Source organism: Phocoena phocoena, chromosome 19, assembly GCF_963924675.1.
Source record: "Phocoena phocoena chromosome 19, mPhoPho1.1, whole genome shotgun sequence".
In the NCBI taxonomy this organism is placed as follows: domain Eukaryota; kingdom Metazoa; phylum Chordata; class Mammalia; order Artiodactyla; family Phocoenidae; genus Phocoena; species Phocoena phocoena.
The window spans coordinates 7,698,686-7,719,371 of NC_089237.1; the positions used below are offsets into that span (position 1 = coordinate 7,698,686).

Sequence of the window (20,686 nt, forward strand, 5' to 3'; positions counted from 1 at the left end):
CCTGCGTGCCCAGAGCCCGTGCTCCGCAACAAGAGAAGCCGCTGCAATGAGAAGCCCGCGCACCGCAATGAAGAGTAGCCCCCGCTCGCCACAACTAGAGAAAGCCCGCGCACAGCAACGGAGACCCAGCGCAGCCAAAATAAATAAATAAAATAAATAAATTAAAAAAAAAAACAAACCTTGGTTCAGGCAACCCTCCTGCCTGGCTTGGTCTGTCTCCTGCCTAATCCAGTCTGCACACCTCCGCCAGGTGGGCCCTCGTGAAGCCACGTTCCCACTGTACCACTGGCCCGCTCAGGGCCCCCACTTCCGCTCTGTGCTTCACGTGTACTGTCCCTGCCGCCAGGACTGTTTCTCTCACCTGCCTCTTCGTGTCTAAGAAATTTTGGCACTCAGCTCAAACGCTGCCCCGCCATCACACTGCCTCTGGCTCAAACGCTGCCCCGCCATCACACTGCCTCTGGCTCCCTCCACTTAGCGCGAGCCTCCACAGCACGTCAGTGTCTCTGTTTTGGGAGCACTTCCTTTCTCTGGTTAAAATTCATTCACTCATTCAACAAACACTTACTAACACCTATGTGCCAGGTGCGGTGTTGTTATTCATGTACATGTCCTGTCTCGTACCGGACCATGGGACAGGGACCGCTATGCTCCACTGCACCTAGCCCACCGCCTTACCAGGGGTGGGCTCGACAGCCCGCTGACCTCTGTTACATAAAGCCAGGGTAGAGGCGCACAGGGTAGAGTATCCCATCTTCCACTCAGCCACCCAGCTTTTCCACCGGCTGCGTCCGCATCCAGAACCCGCCCTCCTCAGACATCTGCCCAGTTCATCTCACCTCCTCTGCCCATGGACCACTTTTTTTTTTGCCTGCAACTGCGTGGCATGTGGGATCTTAGTTCCCCAACCAGGGATCGAACCCACATCCCTTGCAGTGGAAGCACGGAGTCCTAACCACTGGACTGCCAGGGAGTCCCCTTGTCCATGGACCACTTTTTTTCTTTTTTGGTACGCGTGCCTCTCACTGTTGTGGCCTCTCCCGTTGCGGAGCACAAGCTCCGGATGCGCAGGCCCAGCGGCCATGGCTCACGGACCCAGTTGCTCCGCGGCACATGGGATCCTCCCGGGCCGGGGCATGAACCTGCGTCCCCTGCATCGGCAGGTGGACTCTCAACCACTGCGCCACCAGGGAAGCCCCATGGACCACTTTTTAAAGCGAGCCTCCCGACCCTTACGTGACACACAGATCCCCGGTAACACCTGACACATACGTTTTGTACTGACTGCCTTTTGTGTCCACCCCACCCCAACCACGAAGCCTGTAAGCGCCAGGGGGGCAGGACTTTTGTGTGTCCCCACTGCTGCTGTCCTCAGCATAAAGGATCGTGCCTGGTCAGTAACACAGGCCCCGTACACTGATAAAAGACTGAGTCTGGTGACACCTTTGCTGCTGCCTCAGAGAGTGTTCAAAAGGCGTTTGATGAATGAACGAGAGCAGACGGGCCGGAAGAGGCCAGCAGCAAGGAAGGAGAGCACCTGGAGTCCGAAACCAAACAAGGAAGGACACTGCACATCACCTCTCTGAGATGCTGGGCTGACAGTCTCTGAGACAGGGGCGTCTCGGATTCGCCGCACGAACGCTCATCTTCCTCTTCGTGAAGCACAGAAGAATTCTGGGAGATGGACCTGCACAAGCCGGGAGGGAGAAGCAGCTGCAGCCCACGCCCCTTAAAGAACAGAACTCGCCTGCACTCCCACTAACCAGACGTCACAGGGAGAAGAGGGCCCTGAGGGGAACCTAAATCCTAGGAAGGAGGGAGCGGGGACGTGAGAAAGGGCACCAGAGGGTCTGAGACCTCTTCTGGGCGTCGGAAAATCGGAATTTTACCTTTAGCTCTTTCAAACAATTGTGTCTGAACTGGGCGAAAACCACTGACATGTTTAGGGTTTCAATATTTTCATGTGTAAAATACCCTCCTTTCCTCTGCCGCGGAAGCTTATTATGACTTGCTCCTAGTTGGATGTAAACGCCTAAGAAACACAGATCACAAGGTCCCTTCGGTCCTCAGACTAAGTGCTGCTCCCAGGGGCCTGAATGATCCTAACGCTGTCATCGTCCCTATACTCCATACTCTCCTCCCACAACAGAACCCATGAGAGGTTCGTCCGTCTGGATCCTCCTAAGTACCCATGTACCATCTTATTTTCCTCTCCCAAGGGATGGGACAACTACCCCTCAGGTGCTAGCCCAGGTCTTCGGTGCAATGAGCAGCTCTGGGAACAGCCCAGAGGGTCTACACTGCCCTGGGACTTGGGACTCGAGCCAGCACCGAGGAGGTGAAAGATGGATTGAAAGCACCTCATCAAAGACCCCAGGGCCAACACTACTGCATGCTGGCTACTCACTTGGAGAGACTGTTTCTGAGCTTGAGTCCTGGGCTGCTGCAGTCGGACAGGCGGTCGAGGGGGGAGAGCGTCCGGACAGGAGGCAGGTGGCCATCACTGCCGTAGGAAGGCAGCATTCCCGAGAGGTGTCTGTCTCCAAGCACGTGGAGTGGGGGGACTGCTGGGGATGCGGTAAGGGGCCCATTGAGGGCCTCCAGAAGAGACACCACTTCGTAACCCGGTGGAATGTTCTCTGAGGACTAGGGGAATCAGAGACAGGTTGGGAAATTAATTAAATACTCTTCGTTTTATGGTATGAGCGTGTTCCTTCCTCTGCATTGGAAAAACGCTTTCTTTTACGTCTAGTCTGGAGCTCTGGCAAAGGAAAGCTGTATTAGAAGCAGAAGAAAGATAAATTATCAGAGAACCGCGTGTTCCTTGACGCTGCTTACTGATGAACTTCTTCTTAATCCTGTTTATTTTTTCCGATTACGGTAGAAATATATGTTCATTACAGGAAATTTGGAAAATACCTAAAAGTGGAAAGAAGGAAAAGAGTCATCAACCATCAAATCACCCAAAGCGATAACTTTTGTTAGCATTCTGGTGTTGTTTTCTTCCAATGTTTTTTCCTCTGTACTGTTTACACAGTTGTGATCAACGTGTTAATCATCATTTTATACCCCGCTTACCTCACAGAACATAAATATTTTCCTTCACATGCATCCCTTTTCATGGATACCATACGTTTCCTTACTCTTCCATTGGTGTTGGCTATTTAGCTGTGTCCATTTCCTACTGTAAACAACACTTTGATGGACATCTGTTCATCTATCGTGCATAAATCTCTTTTTCTCAGATCATTTTCTGGGTATTAAATTCTAAGACCTTAGATTACCAAGTACAAATGTTTTTAAGGCTCTTAATATATACAGCTGTTTTGCTTATTTTCAGTGATCTTTCTAGTTACACCCTTACAGGCAGTACAGACTACCTGTTTTAATTGCTTCTCGGCCAGCATGGGGTATCTTTAAAAAAGGAAGTTTTTAAAGGTGAAAGGTGAAAAATGGTCTCTCATCTTAATTTGCATGTTGTTGATTTTTAACGTGGTTGACTTTTTAAAAAATGACTGTTGACCAGCTATGTTTCCTCTTCTGAGAATTTTTTTATATATCCTTTGCCCATTTATCTACTATTTCATTCAAGTGAGTTATGGTAAAGATACTAGCCTTTCCTCTGATGCAAATGTTGTGAGTACATTTTTTTTCTTTAGATGATTTGCTGTTTGGTTTTAACTTTGGTCATCTTTTACACATCTAAAAAAAAATTATTTTATGCGATAAAATCTACATGTTCGGGACTTCCCTGGCAGTCCAGTGGTTAAGACTCCGCACTTCCACTGCAGGGGGTGCGGGTTTGATTTCTGGTCGGGGAACTAAGATCCCACATGCCGCGCGGCGTGGCCAAAAAAAAAAAAAAATCTACAGGTTCTTTTTTTGGTAGCATTCCATTGTTTTCAAGCTTAGAGAGCCCTCTCCCATCCATAGTCAACTAAAGAATCATCTATAATTTATTCTAGGTTTTTAATGTTTGGCTTGCTCTGTTTTTAGTGCAGTTAACTAGTTACTCCGCCTGGAATTTGTTATCTGGTAAGAACTGAAGTGCTAAACTCACTGTTCCTCCCTAAAGCACTACCTAATCATTCCAATACCATTTAGTGAATAATTGGTAATCAATCTCTTCCACTAGCGTGTTAACCTAAAGACAAGACCTTCTGATGGGAACATATGTATATGTATAACTGATTCACTTTGTTATAAAGCAGAAACTAACACACCGTTGTAAAGCAATTATACCCCAATAAAGATGTTAAAAAAAAAAAAAAGACCTTCTGGTCTATAACTACAAAGCGTGGAGGCTTGACACCATCACTTACACCATGAGACAGAGGTGAATTATTTCATCTACGTGGCTCCCAGTCCCTGAAGCCACGAACTAAGACAAAGAAAAACAGTTACCTTCTCGGAGGATTCAGATAAAAATGGTAAATTGTATCTAAATCCCAAACAATCATCCCCTTGTTTCTGCTTGGGGGCATTCCAGAGCTGGACCCCATCCCCACCCCCATCCGCCCGGACACTGGAGTGAAACAGCAAGCTGACAGCTCTTGGGATGGTAAATGTTAACTGGACGCTGAGTCCCCAAGGTGGAAAGGGGAGCTTTTAATGATCAGAACCTCATTTTCCACTGCACTATTGGCTGGTTTTTAACACAACATGATCTCGGCCAGCTTACTCAGTACTTCAGAATGCCAAGGTTTAATTACTTGCCACAAAGTCACGTGAAGAAGGACAAAAGGTGAAAAAAGCCCAACTTACTGAATGCTCTTCTGAGTCGGATGTCTGGGATGAGAGGATGGGGTTAAAGCTGGTTGGGGACAGAGGGCCCAGTTTCTTCCTCATGGCTCTGATCTGAAGCAGTGCCCGGAAGGCTGTGAAGAAGAAAACAGGCCATCAGGACACGGTGATGCAGGAGTCAGGACGGACAAGAGCCCGCACAGAAGCCACGACCCCTTCTCCCCCCGAGGGCTGACCTCGGGGACCCAGCAGGGCCTCCGGGGCTTACGCAGTCGGCAGATGGGGCAGTTGTTGGCCTGGTAGCGCAGGGTGTCCGCGCAGGTGTTACACAGGCAGAGGTGACGACAGGGCAGAATCAAGGTGTCCCGCACGTCTGAGAGACACACCACACACTCGGCACTGTTATCACTCACTTCATCGTCAGCCACCTGGCCGGGGGACAGAAATTTAGCCAGTGTCACAAAGACCCTCACGTCACATACCTTCTTTCGAAGGCAGCCTGCCTGCAGAGCTGAGACAATGCACTTGGTGAACTACGTTGAACTTGGGAGTTTACCAAGTGCACTGGCACACACTCAGTTTCACTTCTTCTGGCAACTGTTTGTCTCAAGCTCGTCCTCTGAGGCTGAGATCTGGTCCTGTCTGAAAGTCGGAGCTGAAGGGGCCCAGGAGGCCACCCAGGGAAGTGGGGAGCAATGAACTGAGTGAGCCGAGCCCTGCCGAAGAACCGATCCGAACCAGCCTATATTCTCATTTCCAACGTTATATAAGTCTAATCATCTGAAACGAGGAAGAAGGAATACCCTTCTAGGACCAAATGGATTCCAGAGCTTGGCATGCTAAGTTCCTAGATCCTGGCAGGATCAGAGAAGTTCTCACTCTGCCTCCTGGGAAGAGTACATTCAGAACTGCGGAGGGAACTTGCCTTACGCTCTTGCGTGTTGTACTTGTTTTCAATTCCATAGATCTCCTGAAGGAGGTAGCTGACCCCATCCACCTGAAGAGCCAATGGAAAAGTTCAAGGGCAGAGGCTGGTTCTACCGAGAGATGAGTGGGAACTCACCCCCCACCCCCCAACCTCCTTCGGTAACCAAGGACTACTGATTCACAATGAAAAAAATCAAAGGCCCAGAAGAGTAAAGGAGGCTCTTATTTACTCATGTGTTCTCTCTGGGAGGGGAACGGAAATCAAATGCTTCATTCACCCGCCCTTATGCCCAATAGGGAACGTGCGCAAATACAACAGTGACACTCGTACTGCAGGTCGCTATAACGGACAGTCAAGGAAGGCGGAAACTAGGAAAAGGATGGAAGACCACGTGTCAGAAGCATTGGCTATGTAATAATAAAAGCTAAGTTTAGACATTACAAACGGGAAGCAATGTGAATGGGAAAGAAAGAGAAGAAATGGGCAAGGAAAAGAGGGGAAAATGCAGAAGCAAAGAGAGAGCAGGACCTTGAAGGAGGGGCCGATTGTGCCCCCTCCAGGGCCACGGAGCCACCCCATCTCCAACACGCAGCAAAATATGACCTCTGTTGGCCCTGCTCCTTAAAACCTCAACTTTGGGAACTGCCTGGCGGTCCAGTGGTTAGGACTCAGCGTTCTCACCGCCAGGGGGCCTGGGTTCAATCCCTGGTCGGGGAACTAAGATCCCGCAAGCCCCGAAGCACAGCCAAAAAAACCCCCCCAAAAAAACCAAAAAACATTAGAACCTCAACTTCAATGCCCCGTTTGACTCCCACTAGCTTGGGCCATGTTGGTGCCAGAGCTGGCCCCTCCCTTGTTTCCTTACGCCTGCCCACCCCTCTCCCCTGCCCCCCACCCTGTCCCAGTTATCCCCGCCCCTAAGGCCCAGCCTGTCACCGATGTCGCATCCCACTCTCCAGTCTGACAAAGGCTGTTGCTGATGCCAATCTAGCGACAGAAGAAGAGATAAACCATTTCCCTTGAGCTACCCTAGCCTTTCCATCCCATCCAGGAGTCCTGGGGAACCAGGCCTTCCCATGAGGCAACTCACTGAGGCCAGGCCTTTCCAGGCCGTACCCTGGGCTCAGGATCTGTTATCTCCTCTGCCTCTCTTAAAACTTGCTTTAACACAGTGATTATATTGGAAAGGACATTATCAACAAATTCATACTAAAGTATTACTGACTACTATTGACCTCATTAAGGGTGGAGAGCACTTAATACCTGAAAGAATGAATGATGTAGAATTTCAGATATCTGTCACCCATCTGCGGGGGGCGGGGGGTGGCGGCTTTCTTTGCATCTCAACCCGAGGTCTACCCTGCCCCCAACCCGACTGCTCCACACCCTTGTGTGATGACACACCTTCCCTTGGCAATGCCACTGACACCTCTCCCCTCCTTGTCTTCCGTGACCCTCCTCCTGCCTCTGCAAGAGTGGAAGGAAAGTGCTGGCACACCGCGGGGGTTAGGACTTCCAGCAACATATGCATAACCTGCCTGATCATTCTGGAAGGGGGCGGATGGGCAGCAAACTTGGAATGTGAGAAAAGGAATGTTGGGATAAATTAAGCCAAGAGCTCCAATTGGCCTTGAACTGGACCCCAATACTTTTATCCTTTAGCTGGAAATGTCTCTCACCCTGGCATTTTAAATAAAAACATTCTCCCTAAACCTAAAGTCAGGAGATAAATCTTGTCCTTTCATTTTCTAAAGTCCCCTGCTCAGATAATGGCTACCTCACCACCAACAATTGAGGAACAACAGAGATATCAAAAATCAGTATTCCTTTCAGGCCACCCAAGTAGTTTCCAACACAGAAAAGCATTCCCTGTTTGCTTTTCTTCTTTGATTTAAAAAAAGGGGGGTGGTGGTGGAAGGGAAAGAAGAGTGCTTTAGCAAAAGAGTGGAGAGAGAGAAGGGGGTACACCAACAGTCCCTGGCCCTCGAATACTTACTACTTGTTTCTGTTTGAGGGGCTTGACACAGAAAGTCCCGTCTGTGTGCTGGAGGGAAAATACACAGTTATGAAGGAGGGCAACGAGGATCAGCTGTTCTTTTGTTACTTCTCTCAATTACACACCTCCTGGAGGCCCCCCCAGCCCCCACCCCCCCCCCCCCCCCACCCTGCCAGTGTGGAATGACAGACTCCTAATACGGGAAGGGTCTTCAAGCACATAGTCTAGCCCTTCTGCTTTAAGAAGAGGAAATGATGGACTTCCCTGGTGGTCCAGTGGTTAAAAATCGGTCAGGGAACTAAGATCCCACATGCCGTGGGGCAACTAAGCCCGAGCGCCGCAACTACTGAGCCCATGCACTACAACTAGAGAGAAGCCCTGGCAGCACAACGAAGATCCTGAGTGCCATAAATAAGACCCGACGCAGCCAATAAATAAATATTAAAAAAAAAAGAAGAGGAAACAAGGCCTAAGGAGCTGACGGTCATGCAGCAAGTTGGTGGCGTAGCCCCCGGTGTGGTGCTTCCCCCAGCTCCCTGCGCAGCCTCCGAGCTGGACCCACTCTGCCGAGCCCAGGCAGCCAGCGAACAGGGCTCCACGTGTCCTCACAGGAAAGACAGAGCAACATGTACCAAAGTGAGGCCCTGTAACATTACCCACTGACCTTTTCAAAAGTGCCCAGCAGGACGTGGCAATGGCCAAAATACTCTGAAACAAATAAAGGCACGTGGATGAAGAAGAAGAAAGCCCACAACACACCTCGATTCCACTCACCTTCCCCGGGTCCCACAGTCTGGCAACACGAACCCTCTGGCTGTCACGGGAAGGGGCAGGTTACGTCACCCAGTAGGACTCTCGTTGCCCGAGAAGCGTGGAAGCAAGAGTGCGTGGGGATGTGGGAACTGCCTGATACCCACGGGGGAGACGTGCTGTTCTGAGGCCGCAGCCGCTGCCAGGCCTGCACGCTACATACGGACACGTGTACAGCCCAAGAAGACAGGAAGCACCCGTACCATCTCCTTCATCCACCACAGCATGGACCACTAACGGGTAAACCTCTCTGTCCAGGTCAAAGCCAAGCTGAAAGATAAAGGAAAGAGAAAAAACAAAAGGGACGTAACACATTTAAAGGGCACAGTAATCCGTCAGAAAAGGGAGGTCTCGTCAGGAAGCCTGAACCTCATCTCTGCACCTCTTCCATCAACCTGGTTAACTACCTAAGTCTGTAGAATTGAAGGCCACCAGTCTCTTTGTAAAAAATATCCTAGATTCCCAGGTTCAAGGCTTCTAACCTGCAGGTCTTTCCTTTGGGCACGGCTTTCCCAAAATATCCTGGGTTAATGGGCTACTCTGGGATAGAAAAATTAGATGTATCCTTCCCAGGGCGTGAAGACGTTACAAGGCTGAAGGGGAGCGCGGCCTTCGAGTACCCGGGCCCATCCTTTGCTGCTGGCCAGGGTCCTGAGTAGCTCCCACGCCCTGTGGGTCTGTGGGCAGAACCTGCCCTGCACTTTCTCCCAGTGGCCGGGCCCCTCCGCCAGCCGGCAGCTCACCTCCTCTTCAGCCCACTCGGAGGGGTCCACGGTGTGGGAGGGCAGGCAGAACTGCTGGCACACTCCACGCCTGTAGTGCACCGTCTCTGACTGCAGGCTGTTGTCTTTGGGGATGTAGCTGTTGATCAAAGTGGGAAGCAAAGCAAAAGTTACTGACAGTTTCCTCTGTCTCATGCCTGTTCTCAGTTAGCAACAGGTTCTCAGTATAGAGTGGAAGAGAAAAGAGAAGAAAGGATCTTCTTTATAATCTCTTTCCTTTGCCCTTGCTTGGTAATGCTATTGAAGTTATCTATTCAGCCCACATATCCACAGAAAGGTAGCTGAACAGATTTTTAACAGCATCATGGTGACCTGAAGGACTATGCTGCCATCTGTCACTGTGCCAAGATGACACAGCTTGAAGGGAAAGGTGAAAACGTAAGGCTGTGTAGAAGAAAACCCAAATTCAGGAACCAGCTCTCACCTGGGTGTAGAAAAAGAATGTTTTCCTCCACAGGTGAGCACGCCAGGCACAGACCCTAACCTGTCTAGGAAGGACGTGGCTCCCCTGGTCCTTTGTTCTTACCTGGCAATCCCATTCTGGAACTCTTCGGTGGCCTGGTAATAGATGGTGATGGCCACCCGAGCATCCGTGTCAAAGGTGAATTCCACGTTGTAGTGGACTTTCGCTCTGCTGGCCTCTTCTCCCGGGGTCTTCACTTCCTCGGCACATCTAGAAAACCACAAAGACTCAGCATTCGGGAGTAGCAAATTAATATATTCAAAGTAATCTTTCTTCTTTTCTTTTTTTTTTTGTGGGATCTTAGTTCCCTGACCAGGGTTGGAACCATGCCCCCTGCAGTGGAAGTGCAGAGTCCTAACCACTGGACTGCCAGGGAATTCCCTTCTTTTTTTTTTTTTTTAATATTTATTTATTTGGTTGCACCAGGTCTTATTTGCGGCTCGAGGGCTCCTTAGTTGTGGCATGCGTGTGGGATCTAGCTCCCTGACCAGGGATTGAACCCAGGCCCCCTGCATTGGGAGCGAGGAGTCTTATCCACTGCGCCATCAGGGATGTCCCTTGTTTTCTTTTTCTAATTGAACGTATTGTGGGCTTCCCTCTGTGATCATACACTTTCCATCCTCATTTTGAATGACGGCAGAGCGCTTTGTTACCACTGTCAGGGGGCATTTAGGGGATTTCTGATATTTCACAGTGCTACAGTTAACATCCTTGTGCGTTTGCCAGGCTTTACCAAAAAAAGTTTTTAATTTTAATCAAAGTTACTAATCACATAGTTTAAATAGTTTCCACAAGGCTTGTGACAAAAAACCAGCAGGTCTCTTTCTGTCCCTTTTCCTCTTCTTTAGAGAAAACCGCCTTTACCTCTGTAGCTGACCATTTTGGCATTTATCTGCATGTTAATTTTTCAGTTTTAGGCATTATCTATTGACCTCCTACTATGGAAATGAGACTTTCTCTTTCCTCACTCTGCTCCGTATAGGGACACCCCTTCCACCATGTGATTCACCATGATTTTGTTAGCTCAGGACATCTTCGTCTATACGACTGTGAGTCCATCAACATTATTCACAGCTCAGCCACAGAGTAATCTCTAATAATTTTTCCTTTCCTGCATAAGTTTTTCTTAGCGCTTGTGCTCATTTTGCTTTTTTCTTCAGTTGCTTAGTCTTTTATGCACTAGTCACTGATTCAAATTCAAACTCTTTGGCTGTCTACATCTCGACGTTCAGACGTACCAGGTATTCTGTGCACCTTGTCTTTTTGAGCAGGACACTTACGGAGCCTTCTGACCTGCTCCATCTGGACCCTGATCCCTCCATACCTGCACATGGCACATGGCTGCCACCCTGGAATCTCCCTGTCCCATCTCCCTGTGTGTCCCTTTTGCCTCTCTCCCGGAGAATCGCATGCTTCCTGCACCTCCTGGCTTCCTCTTTCTTGGGTTACGCTTTCCTTTTGCTGGAGCACAACTTCCAGTAGCTTCCTGAAAAAGGGTGTGGTGGAGGGATAAACTTTTCGAGAGATTTTATTATACAATCACACGTCATTGAAAGTCTGGCTGAGGGAATTCCCTGGCGGTCCAGTGGTTAGGACTCGGTGCTTTCACTGCTGAGGATACGGGTTCAATCCCTGGTTGGGGAGCTAAGATCCCGCAAGCCACGAGGCCAAAAAAAAAAAAAAAACGTCTGGCTGAGTAAAGAATTCTGGATTATAAATACTTTTAAAAAGTCATTTCAGAGCATCGCTGCAGTATCTTTTAGCTCCCAGGGTCGCTTTCATCCTCGACCGGGCTGAGCACTCGGTGGACCTTTGTAGAAACTCTTAAATTATGTACGTCATCGGTGATTCCTTCCTTCTATGTTCTCCATTCTCTCTTTCTAGAACCATTAGTTGGCTGTTGGACCTTCTATTCTTCGTATCTTTCCTCTTCTGTTTTCCATAGCTTTGCCTTTATGCTCCACTTCCTAGAACATTTCAACTTTTCTTCCGATATTCTATTGGTTTTTTCATTTCTACGTTTTTAAGCTCCGAGAGCCTTGTTTGTTTGCTAAACGCTTTGTGTCACTGCGTCCGTGAAATAAGAAGGCAGTATCTTCTCTATGTCTCTGAGGCTACAAATCAAGGTTTCCTCTTCCTGCACAGTCTTTATTTCCACTTTTTCCCCCTGTTGGCTTGTTTTACAATTGTCTTTCATACGATAGGCGTTCCTTATACATCTGAGAATCTTTGGTTGTCTGCTCATACTAAGACATTTAAACCCCCTAATTGTGGTCCACGGGGACTTCCCTGGCGGTCCAGCGGTTAGGACTCCACGCTTGCACTACAGGGTGCAGGGGTTCGATCCCTGGTCAAGGAACTAAGATCCCTCATGGCACGCGGCCAAAAAAAAAAAAAAATCCTGATGGGAACTGAGTGCATGGTGGGGCTTGGGGATGCTAGGCTTCCCTGGGGACTCATCTGGGTCTGGCGAGGGATCTCCAGCACCAGTCTCTTTGGTCTTCCCACCTGGGGGCGTCTGATTGTCCAAAGAACAGTTTTCCTCTCTTCTAACAATGGCCTGGCTGCTGGCATTCTGGGCTTAGAGTTGGGGTTGGGGGGCAGGCTGGAGGGCTCAGCATCCAACGTTTCTGAATTCACTTAACCCCCTGATTTCAGTACTAAGTCCAGCCCTTAGCTGTGCCTCGGTCCCCCAAGTCCAGAGATTCTTTGTTTGAACGTTTCCAGTGAGCATCGTCTGCCAGCCTTTTGCCAGGGTGTGGGAGGGTAGTTCTGGCTGTGTAGTCTAAGGGAGGGGGCATCTGAATACCTCTCAAGCAGACTTTCCACTAACCTCCCTCCTTTTAGCACCCCCCACCCCCAAGATGTCCAGAGGTACCTGGAACTGCCAATTCCTGAGCCTTCTGGGGGAAACCATAGTACAAACTGGTGATTCTCAGCTTTTCCTTCTGTTTGCTCGGGATCCTGATTTCTCAGGTTTAGTAAGTTATTTAACATTCACCACCTGTTTCCAGTCTCTAAAATTTTTTTAAATTAATTTTTGGCTGCGTTGGGTCTTCGTTGCTGTGTGTGGGCTCTCTAGTTGCGGCGGGCGGGGGCTACTCTTTGTCGCGGTGCGCGGGCTTCTCATTGCGGTGGCTTCTCTTGTTGCGGAGCACGGGCTCTAGGCGCGCGGACTTCAGTAGCTGTGGCTCGAAGGCTCTAGAGCGCAGGCTCAGTAGTTGTGGCACACGGGCTTAGCTATCCCGCGGCATGTGGGATCCTCCCGGACCAGGGCTCGAATCTGTGTCTCCTGCATTGGCAGGCGGATTCTTAACCATTGCGCCACCAGGGAAGCCCCAGCCTCTAAAATTTTGTTGCTGTTGCTCCTTTCCCACTCTCCCAATTTTTGTGGATTTGTGCTGTTTAAAAATACTCATTATTGTTTAGTGGGGTTTGGAGAGGAAGCAAAGATACATGTTCGATCCTCCACCTTTACCTGGAAATCTGAGAATCAGAATTTACTTTAGTCCCATCTCGGAAAAAACAAAATCAAAACTCACCCTTCATCTTAACACTTATTGACCACCAGGTGCTTTCCCTTTCATTATCCCTTTTGACAACAGCCATGAAAGGTAAGGTTGGTTCACTATTTTACAGGTGAGAACCAGAAGCTCAGAGCAGTTGCCTCATTTTATCCTAGAGCTGCAGCCAGGCTGCCACGTCCGAGGCCAGGACCTCAAGGGGGCTCAGACCCCTGAATCCATCTCCATCAAATACGTGAGCAGACCATATGTGATGAGAGAAACAAGTAGCCGGAGCAGCTGACAGCTGGCAGGCTCCCGAGGCCTCAGCAGCCTCCATCTATCCTGCTGCGGCAGGAACTCCCCGGTGGAGGGGGGACGGCCGGCTGCGGACTCTTCTGCGGCAAAAGAGTTCCCCCTTGGCTGCGCCGTCCCCAGGGTTGACCCCGGGGGTGCGAGCGGCTGGGGAGGCAGTTGAAAACCTCAGGGACAAAGAAAATATTAAAAAACTGAGACAGAAAACAGATTAGTGGCTGCTTAGGCCGGGAAGAGGGGTTTCGGGGGGAAATGGGGGATGATGAATAATGAGTATCGGGTTTCTTTTCGGGGTGATGAAAATGTTCTAAAATTAGATAGTAGTGATGGTTGCACAATTCTGTGAATAACTAAAAATCACTGAATCGGGGGACTTCCCTGGTGGCGCAGCGTATAAGACTCCGCGATCCCAACGCAGGGCACCCGGGTTTGATCCCTGCTCAGGGAACTAGATTCCACATGCATGCCGCAACTAAGAGTTCACATGCCGCAATTAAGAGTTTGCATGCCACAACTAAGGAGCCTGCCTGCCGCAACTAAGACCCGGTGCAACCAAATAAAACAATAAATACTTAAAAAAAAAAATCACTGAATTGTACACTTTAAATGAATGAACTGTATGGTATATGAACTATATCTCAATGAAGTGGTTATATTTTATTCCTAAAAATTTATTTTTTGACGTGGGCCATTTTTAAAGTCTTTATTGAATTTGTTACCATATTGCTCCTGTTTTATATTTTGGTTTTTTGGCCTCGAGGCATGTGGGATCTTAGCTCCCTGAGCAGGGATCGAACCCACACCCCCTGCATTGGAAGTCTTAACCACTGGACCACCACTGAAGTCCCCGAAGTGGTTATATTTTAAAAAGATGATCAGAGAGAAATAAATTCCCTGATCTATACAAGCATAAAGTGCTCTCCGAGTCATCTTCCTTTGTCAACTGAGAAGAATGTGGGACCTCTGGTTTGCCCTAACCAAACTGTCTCCCCAGGGAACCAGTGAGTCTTAGTAGACAGACTTGCTATCTGGAGAGCAGCATCTGTTTAAAAATCACATTATCTCTGGGACTTCCCTGGTGGTCCAGGGTTAGAACTCCGTGCTTCCATTGCAGGGGGCCCGGGTTCAATCCCCAGTCAGGGAACTAAGATCCCACAAGCCTTGCCATGCTGCCAAAAAAAAAAAAGAAAAAAAAATTGTGTTATCTCAGGGACAGCACAAAGAAGACAGATGATGATGATAATTAGTACTGACAGTGGTGATTAAACAACAAACCCAGTGCACCAGAGGAAGGGCACATGAGATTAAGAATAAATTAAAAAGGAAATATAGGCAATAAAATAAGGACTTCCTGCACCAAGTTCAAACATCCCATCTTCACACAGGCTTGTCGAGGTATCTGCAGAATTCACTTTCTCCTCCAACTGTTCTTTTTCTGGAAGGTTCACCAAATCGGGGTAATCATGACAGCTTCCAGGAGAGTGAAAGTTCTTCCCAAACACTGACTATCAGAGAAAGTTCTGAACAATCTAGGTGCAGAGACCCCTCATGCAAGCAGCCCACGGCCCGGAGGCCTAGAGGCCGGGCTCTGGGTCTGGCAGAAACCGCTCTGTGGGTCCCCTGGGAAGTCGGCTGCCCCTCCACGCGGAAGGGCCCCTGGAACCTGGCCCCCCGCCGGCTGGGAACTTGAACTTACTTGACGAGTCTTAGTGTATCCTTTCGGATGTTGATCAGGCTTCTCAGAGTTTTCACTGGTTCTTGGGGAGGAGGGGCAGCGTAAGGAAACTGTGTCGGAAACAAAGTGGGAGAAGACTGTGTTTAGAAAGACGGATAACCATAGTAAATGGACGTGCTCGAGGTCACAGCTACTGGGAGAGCTGGGATCCGACTTGGTGTCCAAAGCGTTACATTTACCTGCTTTTCCCATTAGATGAAGCTTATGTGAGTCAGCATTCAAAATGCGGACACCTAATAAAAACTCCCACTGAAGTTCCAAATACCAAGGGACACACGGTGGCCGAGTTAATCACAAAAGGCTTTTCCACCTGACCTTACACAACGGGGAGCCGGACCTGCAAGGATTTTCCTTCAGTGAAGCCACATGGTGTCTGAGGAATTTACGAACCGCAAACACAAGAGAACCCCATCATGTGTACAGAGTGGAGGCCTGCAAACAGTGAAGAACAAATTTCCTCCGCAGCTGATCATATAAAGCAGAGTTTTTTTTAAAACAACGTGAGCCAAAGAGCTCTTTTGGGGTCATCAAAGGTTTGTGGTTGCCCATCATTTACCTCACGCTTTCACTCTCTTTCCCTGTTTAAACACGTGGGTTTGGAGTTGTGAGTTGATGACAATGAGGAGATAAGAAAGGGGACACAGTAAAACATTCCATTGGGAACTGCTTTGAGAAGATTAAGAGTGATTGAAAATGTTCCCGCTATTCTTATGACATCATTTGGGCAGTAAACATTTTTTACATATGATTCCCAGAAGACCTACTAGTGTCTGGAGCTTTGCAAAACCGTGGTCCTCTTAGCTCTGAAGAGTCTACCCCCTCATGCTGGTCTCAGAAAACAGAACGTCCACATGAAACTCTGTGTCTTCACAGATTTTTGCTGTTTTACTTGGGAAACATAATTGAACCTACGGTACGTCTGATTTTGTGTATTCAGTGTGATCCCTGATACTTCACGTGCATGAATGTGACCCTTAAGAAAATACATTTAATCCAAACTATCAGCTGTGCATTCAGATTATTGCTTTGTGGGTATTGTGTAGCAACATTTTATTTTTTCACTGATACCTTAAACCTATATTGTTTTTTTTGGCCAAGCAGCACATCTTGCGGGATCTTAGTTCCCCGACCAAGGATCGAACCCCGGGCCCTCTGCAGTGGAAGTGTGGAGTCCTAACCACTGGACCGCCAGGGAATTCTCACCTTAAACATATATTCTTTTAAAATATATGACAGTTGGTTTTTCTGATTACAAAGCAATACACGTTTAAGAAGAAAACTTGAAAAACACGAAAAAGTACAAAGTCATCCATAATTTCACCACTCAGTGATACCAAAGTTAACATTTGCAGAATGCGTCTTTTGGGATAGGCATCCATCCACCCACCCGCCTCCTCCCTCCCTCCCCCCGCTCTATTTCTCTGCACTGTTTCAAACTGTACCTACTCTTTTATTGTCTCTCTTTCACTTAGAAAGATGTGGCAAATGTTTTAAAGTCTATAATTTGACAATATAACTACACACATTAGAGACAGGGGCCTACTTTAATCAATTCCACATTATTCAGTGTTTTCAGTTGGTTTTACTTTTTTTTTTTTTTTTTTCCTGATATAAATGTCGTGGTGAATGCTTTGTCCCTACATTTCTGCGTGCCTCTTTGATTATTTCCTTAAGACATTCCTAGAAGTGGAATTACTGGATCAAAGAGTAAGCATATTTTTAAGACTTTTAAAACTATTTTGCCAAATTGTTCTCCGGAAAAGCTGATTGCAACTCTGCCCTCCTGCTTGCAGCGTATCAGGAGGCTTTTATACAGGAAAGCTGAAATCCTATAGCTCAGATCCCATGTGTGGCCCATTTCTCCACACACCCCCCACCCCCTTTGCTGGGCTGTCACACTAAAAGAATTTAAAACAATTTTTAAATAAGCTTAAGCAAAAAGTAATTAGGCAGGAAAACCCAACACAAATGCTTGTCTATTCTAAAGCCAAAATAAATGACTTGGGGATTAAAATTTTTTTCTGGAGTAGCGAAGTTAATCATATTCATTTGCACGGGTACTTGGGAGTTATCCTTAACTCCTACCTGAGTTCAAAAAAACACAGAGGTTTTCCCTTCACTCTTTGCCCTTTCCCCTCTATATCCTCCCTACCCCCGCAAAAAAAAAAAGAAAACCAAAAGGAAGGCGGGGGGTTGGGGGGGGGAGTTAGTCTTCTTCACCTTCCGTTTAGAATATTCCATTTGATGATAACTGGCAATGGAACACAAGTTATTCGCTGCTCAGGGAAAGGCATCCGTGGGATCAATTGTTTATATACATAAACTATCCTTATAGTATAATAAATCCACACTTACATTTTTAGCTCTTTACCCTCTGCCCCGCCAAAAGAAAACCATTGAAAATCTGTTTAGGAGAAACTAATCCTGTTTGTAGGCTCTTACCTACCAAAGCTTCTGCCTTAGTGGCCATTCACGTACCCAATCAGAGTCTATCGGCAACACTCGGTGCTGGGTGTAAAGAGAGATTTAAAGTGGAAAAGATAAGGTCCTGCTCTTTCAGGAAGCAGCATTATAAGGACGATGATATAGTTACACAAGTAACTGTAACACTAAACAGAAATGCCACAAAAAGGGCAACGATACAGGAAGTAGTGGCTTCTGGCTGAGGTAATCCAGAAGGCTTCATGGAGGAGGTGGTATTTGATCTGGAATCTTGAAGGATAAACGTAATTTGTAAATTCAGAGATGACAGGGAAGACAGAGGAGACAGCAGGAACAGAGGCAAACTAAAGAAAATACTCTGCTCTTAGAGTCACCTCCCCTACCTCTCTAGGCCAGGTTAGCCCACCGTGACTCTAAGCTTCTTCGTGATCTTCGCTTTTAAAACGATCATTTATTGAGCACTTACTAGGTGCCGGGCACTATACTAAGCTCTTTACATACATTATCTTAGTTATCCTTGGAACAATCCTGTGAGGGAGAGATGGTTGTTCCCTTTTTGCAGATAAGGACGTTGACATAGCAACAGGTTCAGTAACACCTTCCAAAGTCCCACAAGTTTTAGGGAGAAGAGTTGAGGTTTGAACACATTCTACCTCCATCTTTCTCTAAGATGCTCCTGGATACAGCTGCTTAACCTAGAGATGACGAAGGGATTGAAGTACCAGTTATTAAAAGATCTGAAAACACTAACCTATGTCTTCGTTCATCTTTTTTTCTTAGCAAGGCACTGATGAACTTTTTTGTTTGCCTACAGTACCTCTTTAATACACGCACCATTACTGTATTATATTTAGAGAAAAAAAAGGATCTTAGTTCACTTCAGGACCAGAGACTTCACTCCTATGCTAACAGATACGTGTGACATGAAAGCAAAGTAACATCTTCTTGGGACCAAAGGAGATGAAGGTCAGGACAAACTCGGGTCCAAGCACCGCCCCGAAGGAGCCGCTCACCGGTCATTCCACTGTGCTCAGAACAGCATCAATAACCGTTTCTCAGTTCACATCCACAGTTTCCACTTGCTTTCTTATGACCTTGGAACCGTAGTTTTCTCAGCCCCAGTTGTACCTCATTAGGGAGTGAGTGATGACAAGAAAGGTCAGACAGAATTTATTTTTCTCGGCCAGTAAATGGGAAGAAGTGGCCTTTTCTGTCTTGCACACAACAGGCCGCCAGGCGCACAGATGGAGGAGGACCCACAGGCCTTCTGCAAGCCGTACCCTCACTTCTTGCCTCAAGCTCGGTATGGGCTTAGGAGACGTCTTCCCGTCTCTTAGACAACATCCTGGAGTAAATAAACTCTCACCACCTTACGAAGGACCTTAAAAACAGCTTCCAGAATTCTCTTTCACTTTTTATAATGAAGACAGGCTTATAAAGACTAATGTGCAAAGAATGAAATCGGGTCTGCTCAGGGACTTGTGGCCCAAACCTGCCGGGTCAGTAATGTGTTGACAGAGAATTAAGGCTCAGGTCCCTCCACTCCATTCATCTAAGCAGAAATGCTGCCAGAAGAAAGCCCTCTTAATGGGGTAAAATTTGGGTAACTGTCGCAATGACAGCTTGCCAATGCCCATCCATGAAAAAAGAGAACATAGGGAAACGTTCACTGAGTACTTACTATGGGCCGGGCACCATGCTGGGTCCTTTAGATTTTTTTTTTCATTTTACTTTATTTCATTTATAAAATACATATAACATGAAATGTATCACCTTAGCCATTTTTAAGCACGCAGTCCAGTGGCAGCAAATGCATTCACATGTTCTCTGCTATCATCACTACCATGGAGTTCTGGTTTAGATACATTCTTACTTAATATTCTAAACACTAATAGACATGTCGGCCATGCCCACCAGACTGTAAGCTCTTGGAGGAGAGTCTGAAATGAAGGAGGACCTCAAGAAATATGTTCGTTGACTCGATAAATGAAGAATATCAGTATTAACACCCCCATTTTGCAGATAAAGAAACTGAGACTCAAAAGATTCACATAATTATTCAAGGTCTCAGGGCTAATGAGTAGCAGAACCAGGATTTGAATCCAAAAGCCACACTGTTTGTCCTGCAGCTGCCTTGGCTACAGCAGGGCAAGGCTACATGTTGTTCTGATCCCAGGAGTGTTCCAGGTACCTGAGTAGAGTGTAGAGAGAGTCTGAACGTTAAACGATCACTGCAGAAGGTACCGAATCCTGTTCAGGTTCTAGAGGCTGGTCGAAACTCTCCGGATTACACCCTTATGCTCAGGCAGTACATACAAAAGCATATCTAATGCCACACTCCTTTTAAATTTTAACAGGAGTATCTAAGGTCTTCTCAGAGGAAAGCTTTCTTTGTCCCTTTGTCTGTAAGAGCTAACAGCACCTGTAGAAGACACAAAGGTATATTCAGGGTGTGACGTCAGAGAACGTCAGCAGGAGCAGGGGAGATGTTCATCACTGTTTACCTTCTGCCCAAGATGCTCCAATATGTGTTACTGATAGATATTCCTAAAGCACAGTGGTTTCTCCTCTAAATTATTTTCAAAGAACAAAGACATCTACCAATTCATTCAACACGTTCACTATGCCCTGAGCGCTATGCTAGCCTGGATTCGGTGATGCACCAGGCACGCCTCTCTTAGTTCCACCTGTAAGGGGCCCACCGCAGAGCTTGCATCTGGCGCCCTGCACTCAGGTACCAGCAGCGAACCGCCCCCCCCGCCCCCGCCCCCGCCCAGGACCGGCCTGCTTGTGTCCGCGCTGAAATAAGCCTAAATCTCAGAATAATTTAAATCCCAAGCACCTCAAGCCCAGGATGGGGGTATAGTACCCACTCAGCCAGAGGAACTCTTTCAATGGGCCCCAGGGGGTTGGCGATCAAGGCTCATATGAATACAGAGCAAGCGCCTCTTTGACCTTTTATCCTGGTG

At 47.6% G+C, this 20,686-nt stretch overlaps 1 protein-coding gene across 2 annotated transcripts in view; it reads right to left on the reverse strand.

The window, feature by feature from the left end:
- The window catches only part of RNF157 (ring finger protein 157), an 80,557-nt gene that overhangs the window by 11,649 nt on the left and 48,222 nt on the right, over nt 1-20,686 (reverse strand). For both annotated transcript variants that reach the window (XM_065896850.1, XM_065896851.1), the window contains exons 3-13: nt 15,237-15,325; nt 9,786-9,932; nt 9,221-9,338; nt 8,681-8,747; nt 8,332-8,375; nt 7,668-7,715; nt 5,669-5,740; nt 5,012-5,171; nt 4,765-4,877; nt 2,408-2,646; nt 1,579-1,687 (exon numbers count right to left, since the gene is read on the reverse strand). In XM_065896850.1, coding sequence (XP_065752922.1) covers nt 1,579-1,687; nt 2,408-2,646; nt 4,765-4,877; nt 5,012-5,171; nt 5,669-5,740; nt 7,668-7,715; nt 8,332-8,375; nt 8,681-8,747; nt 9,221-9,338; nt 9,786-9,932; nt 15,237-15,325 — 1,206 coding nt within the window. The remainder of the gene's footprint in view (nt 1-1,578; nt 1,688-2,407; nt 2,647-4,764; nt 4,878-5,011; nt 5,172-5,668; nt 5,741-7,667; nt 7,716-8,331; nt 8,376-8,680; nt 8,748-9,220; nt 9,339-9,785; nt 9,933-15,236; nt 15,326-20,686) is intronic.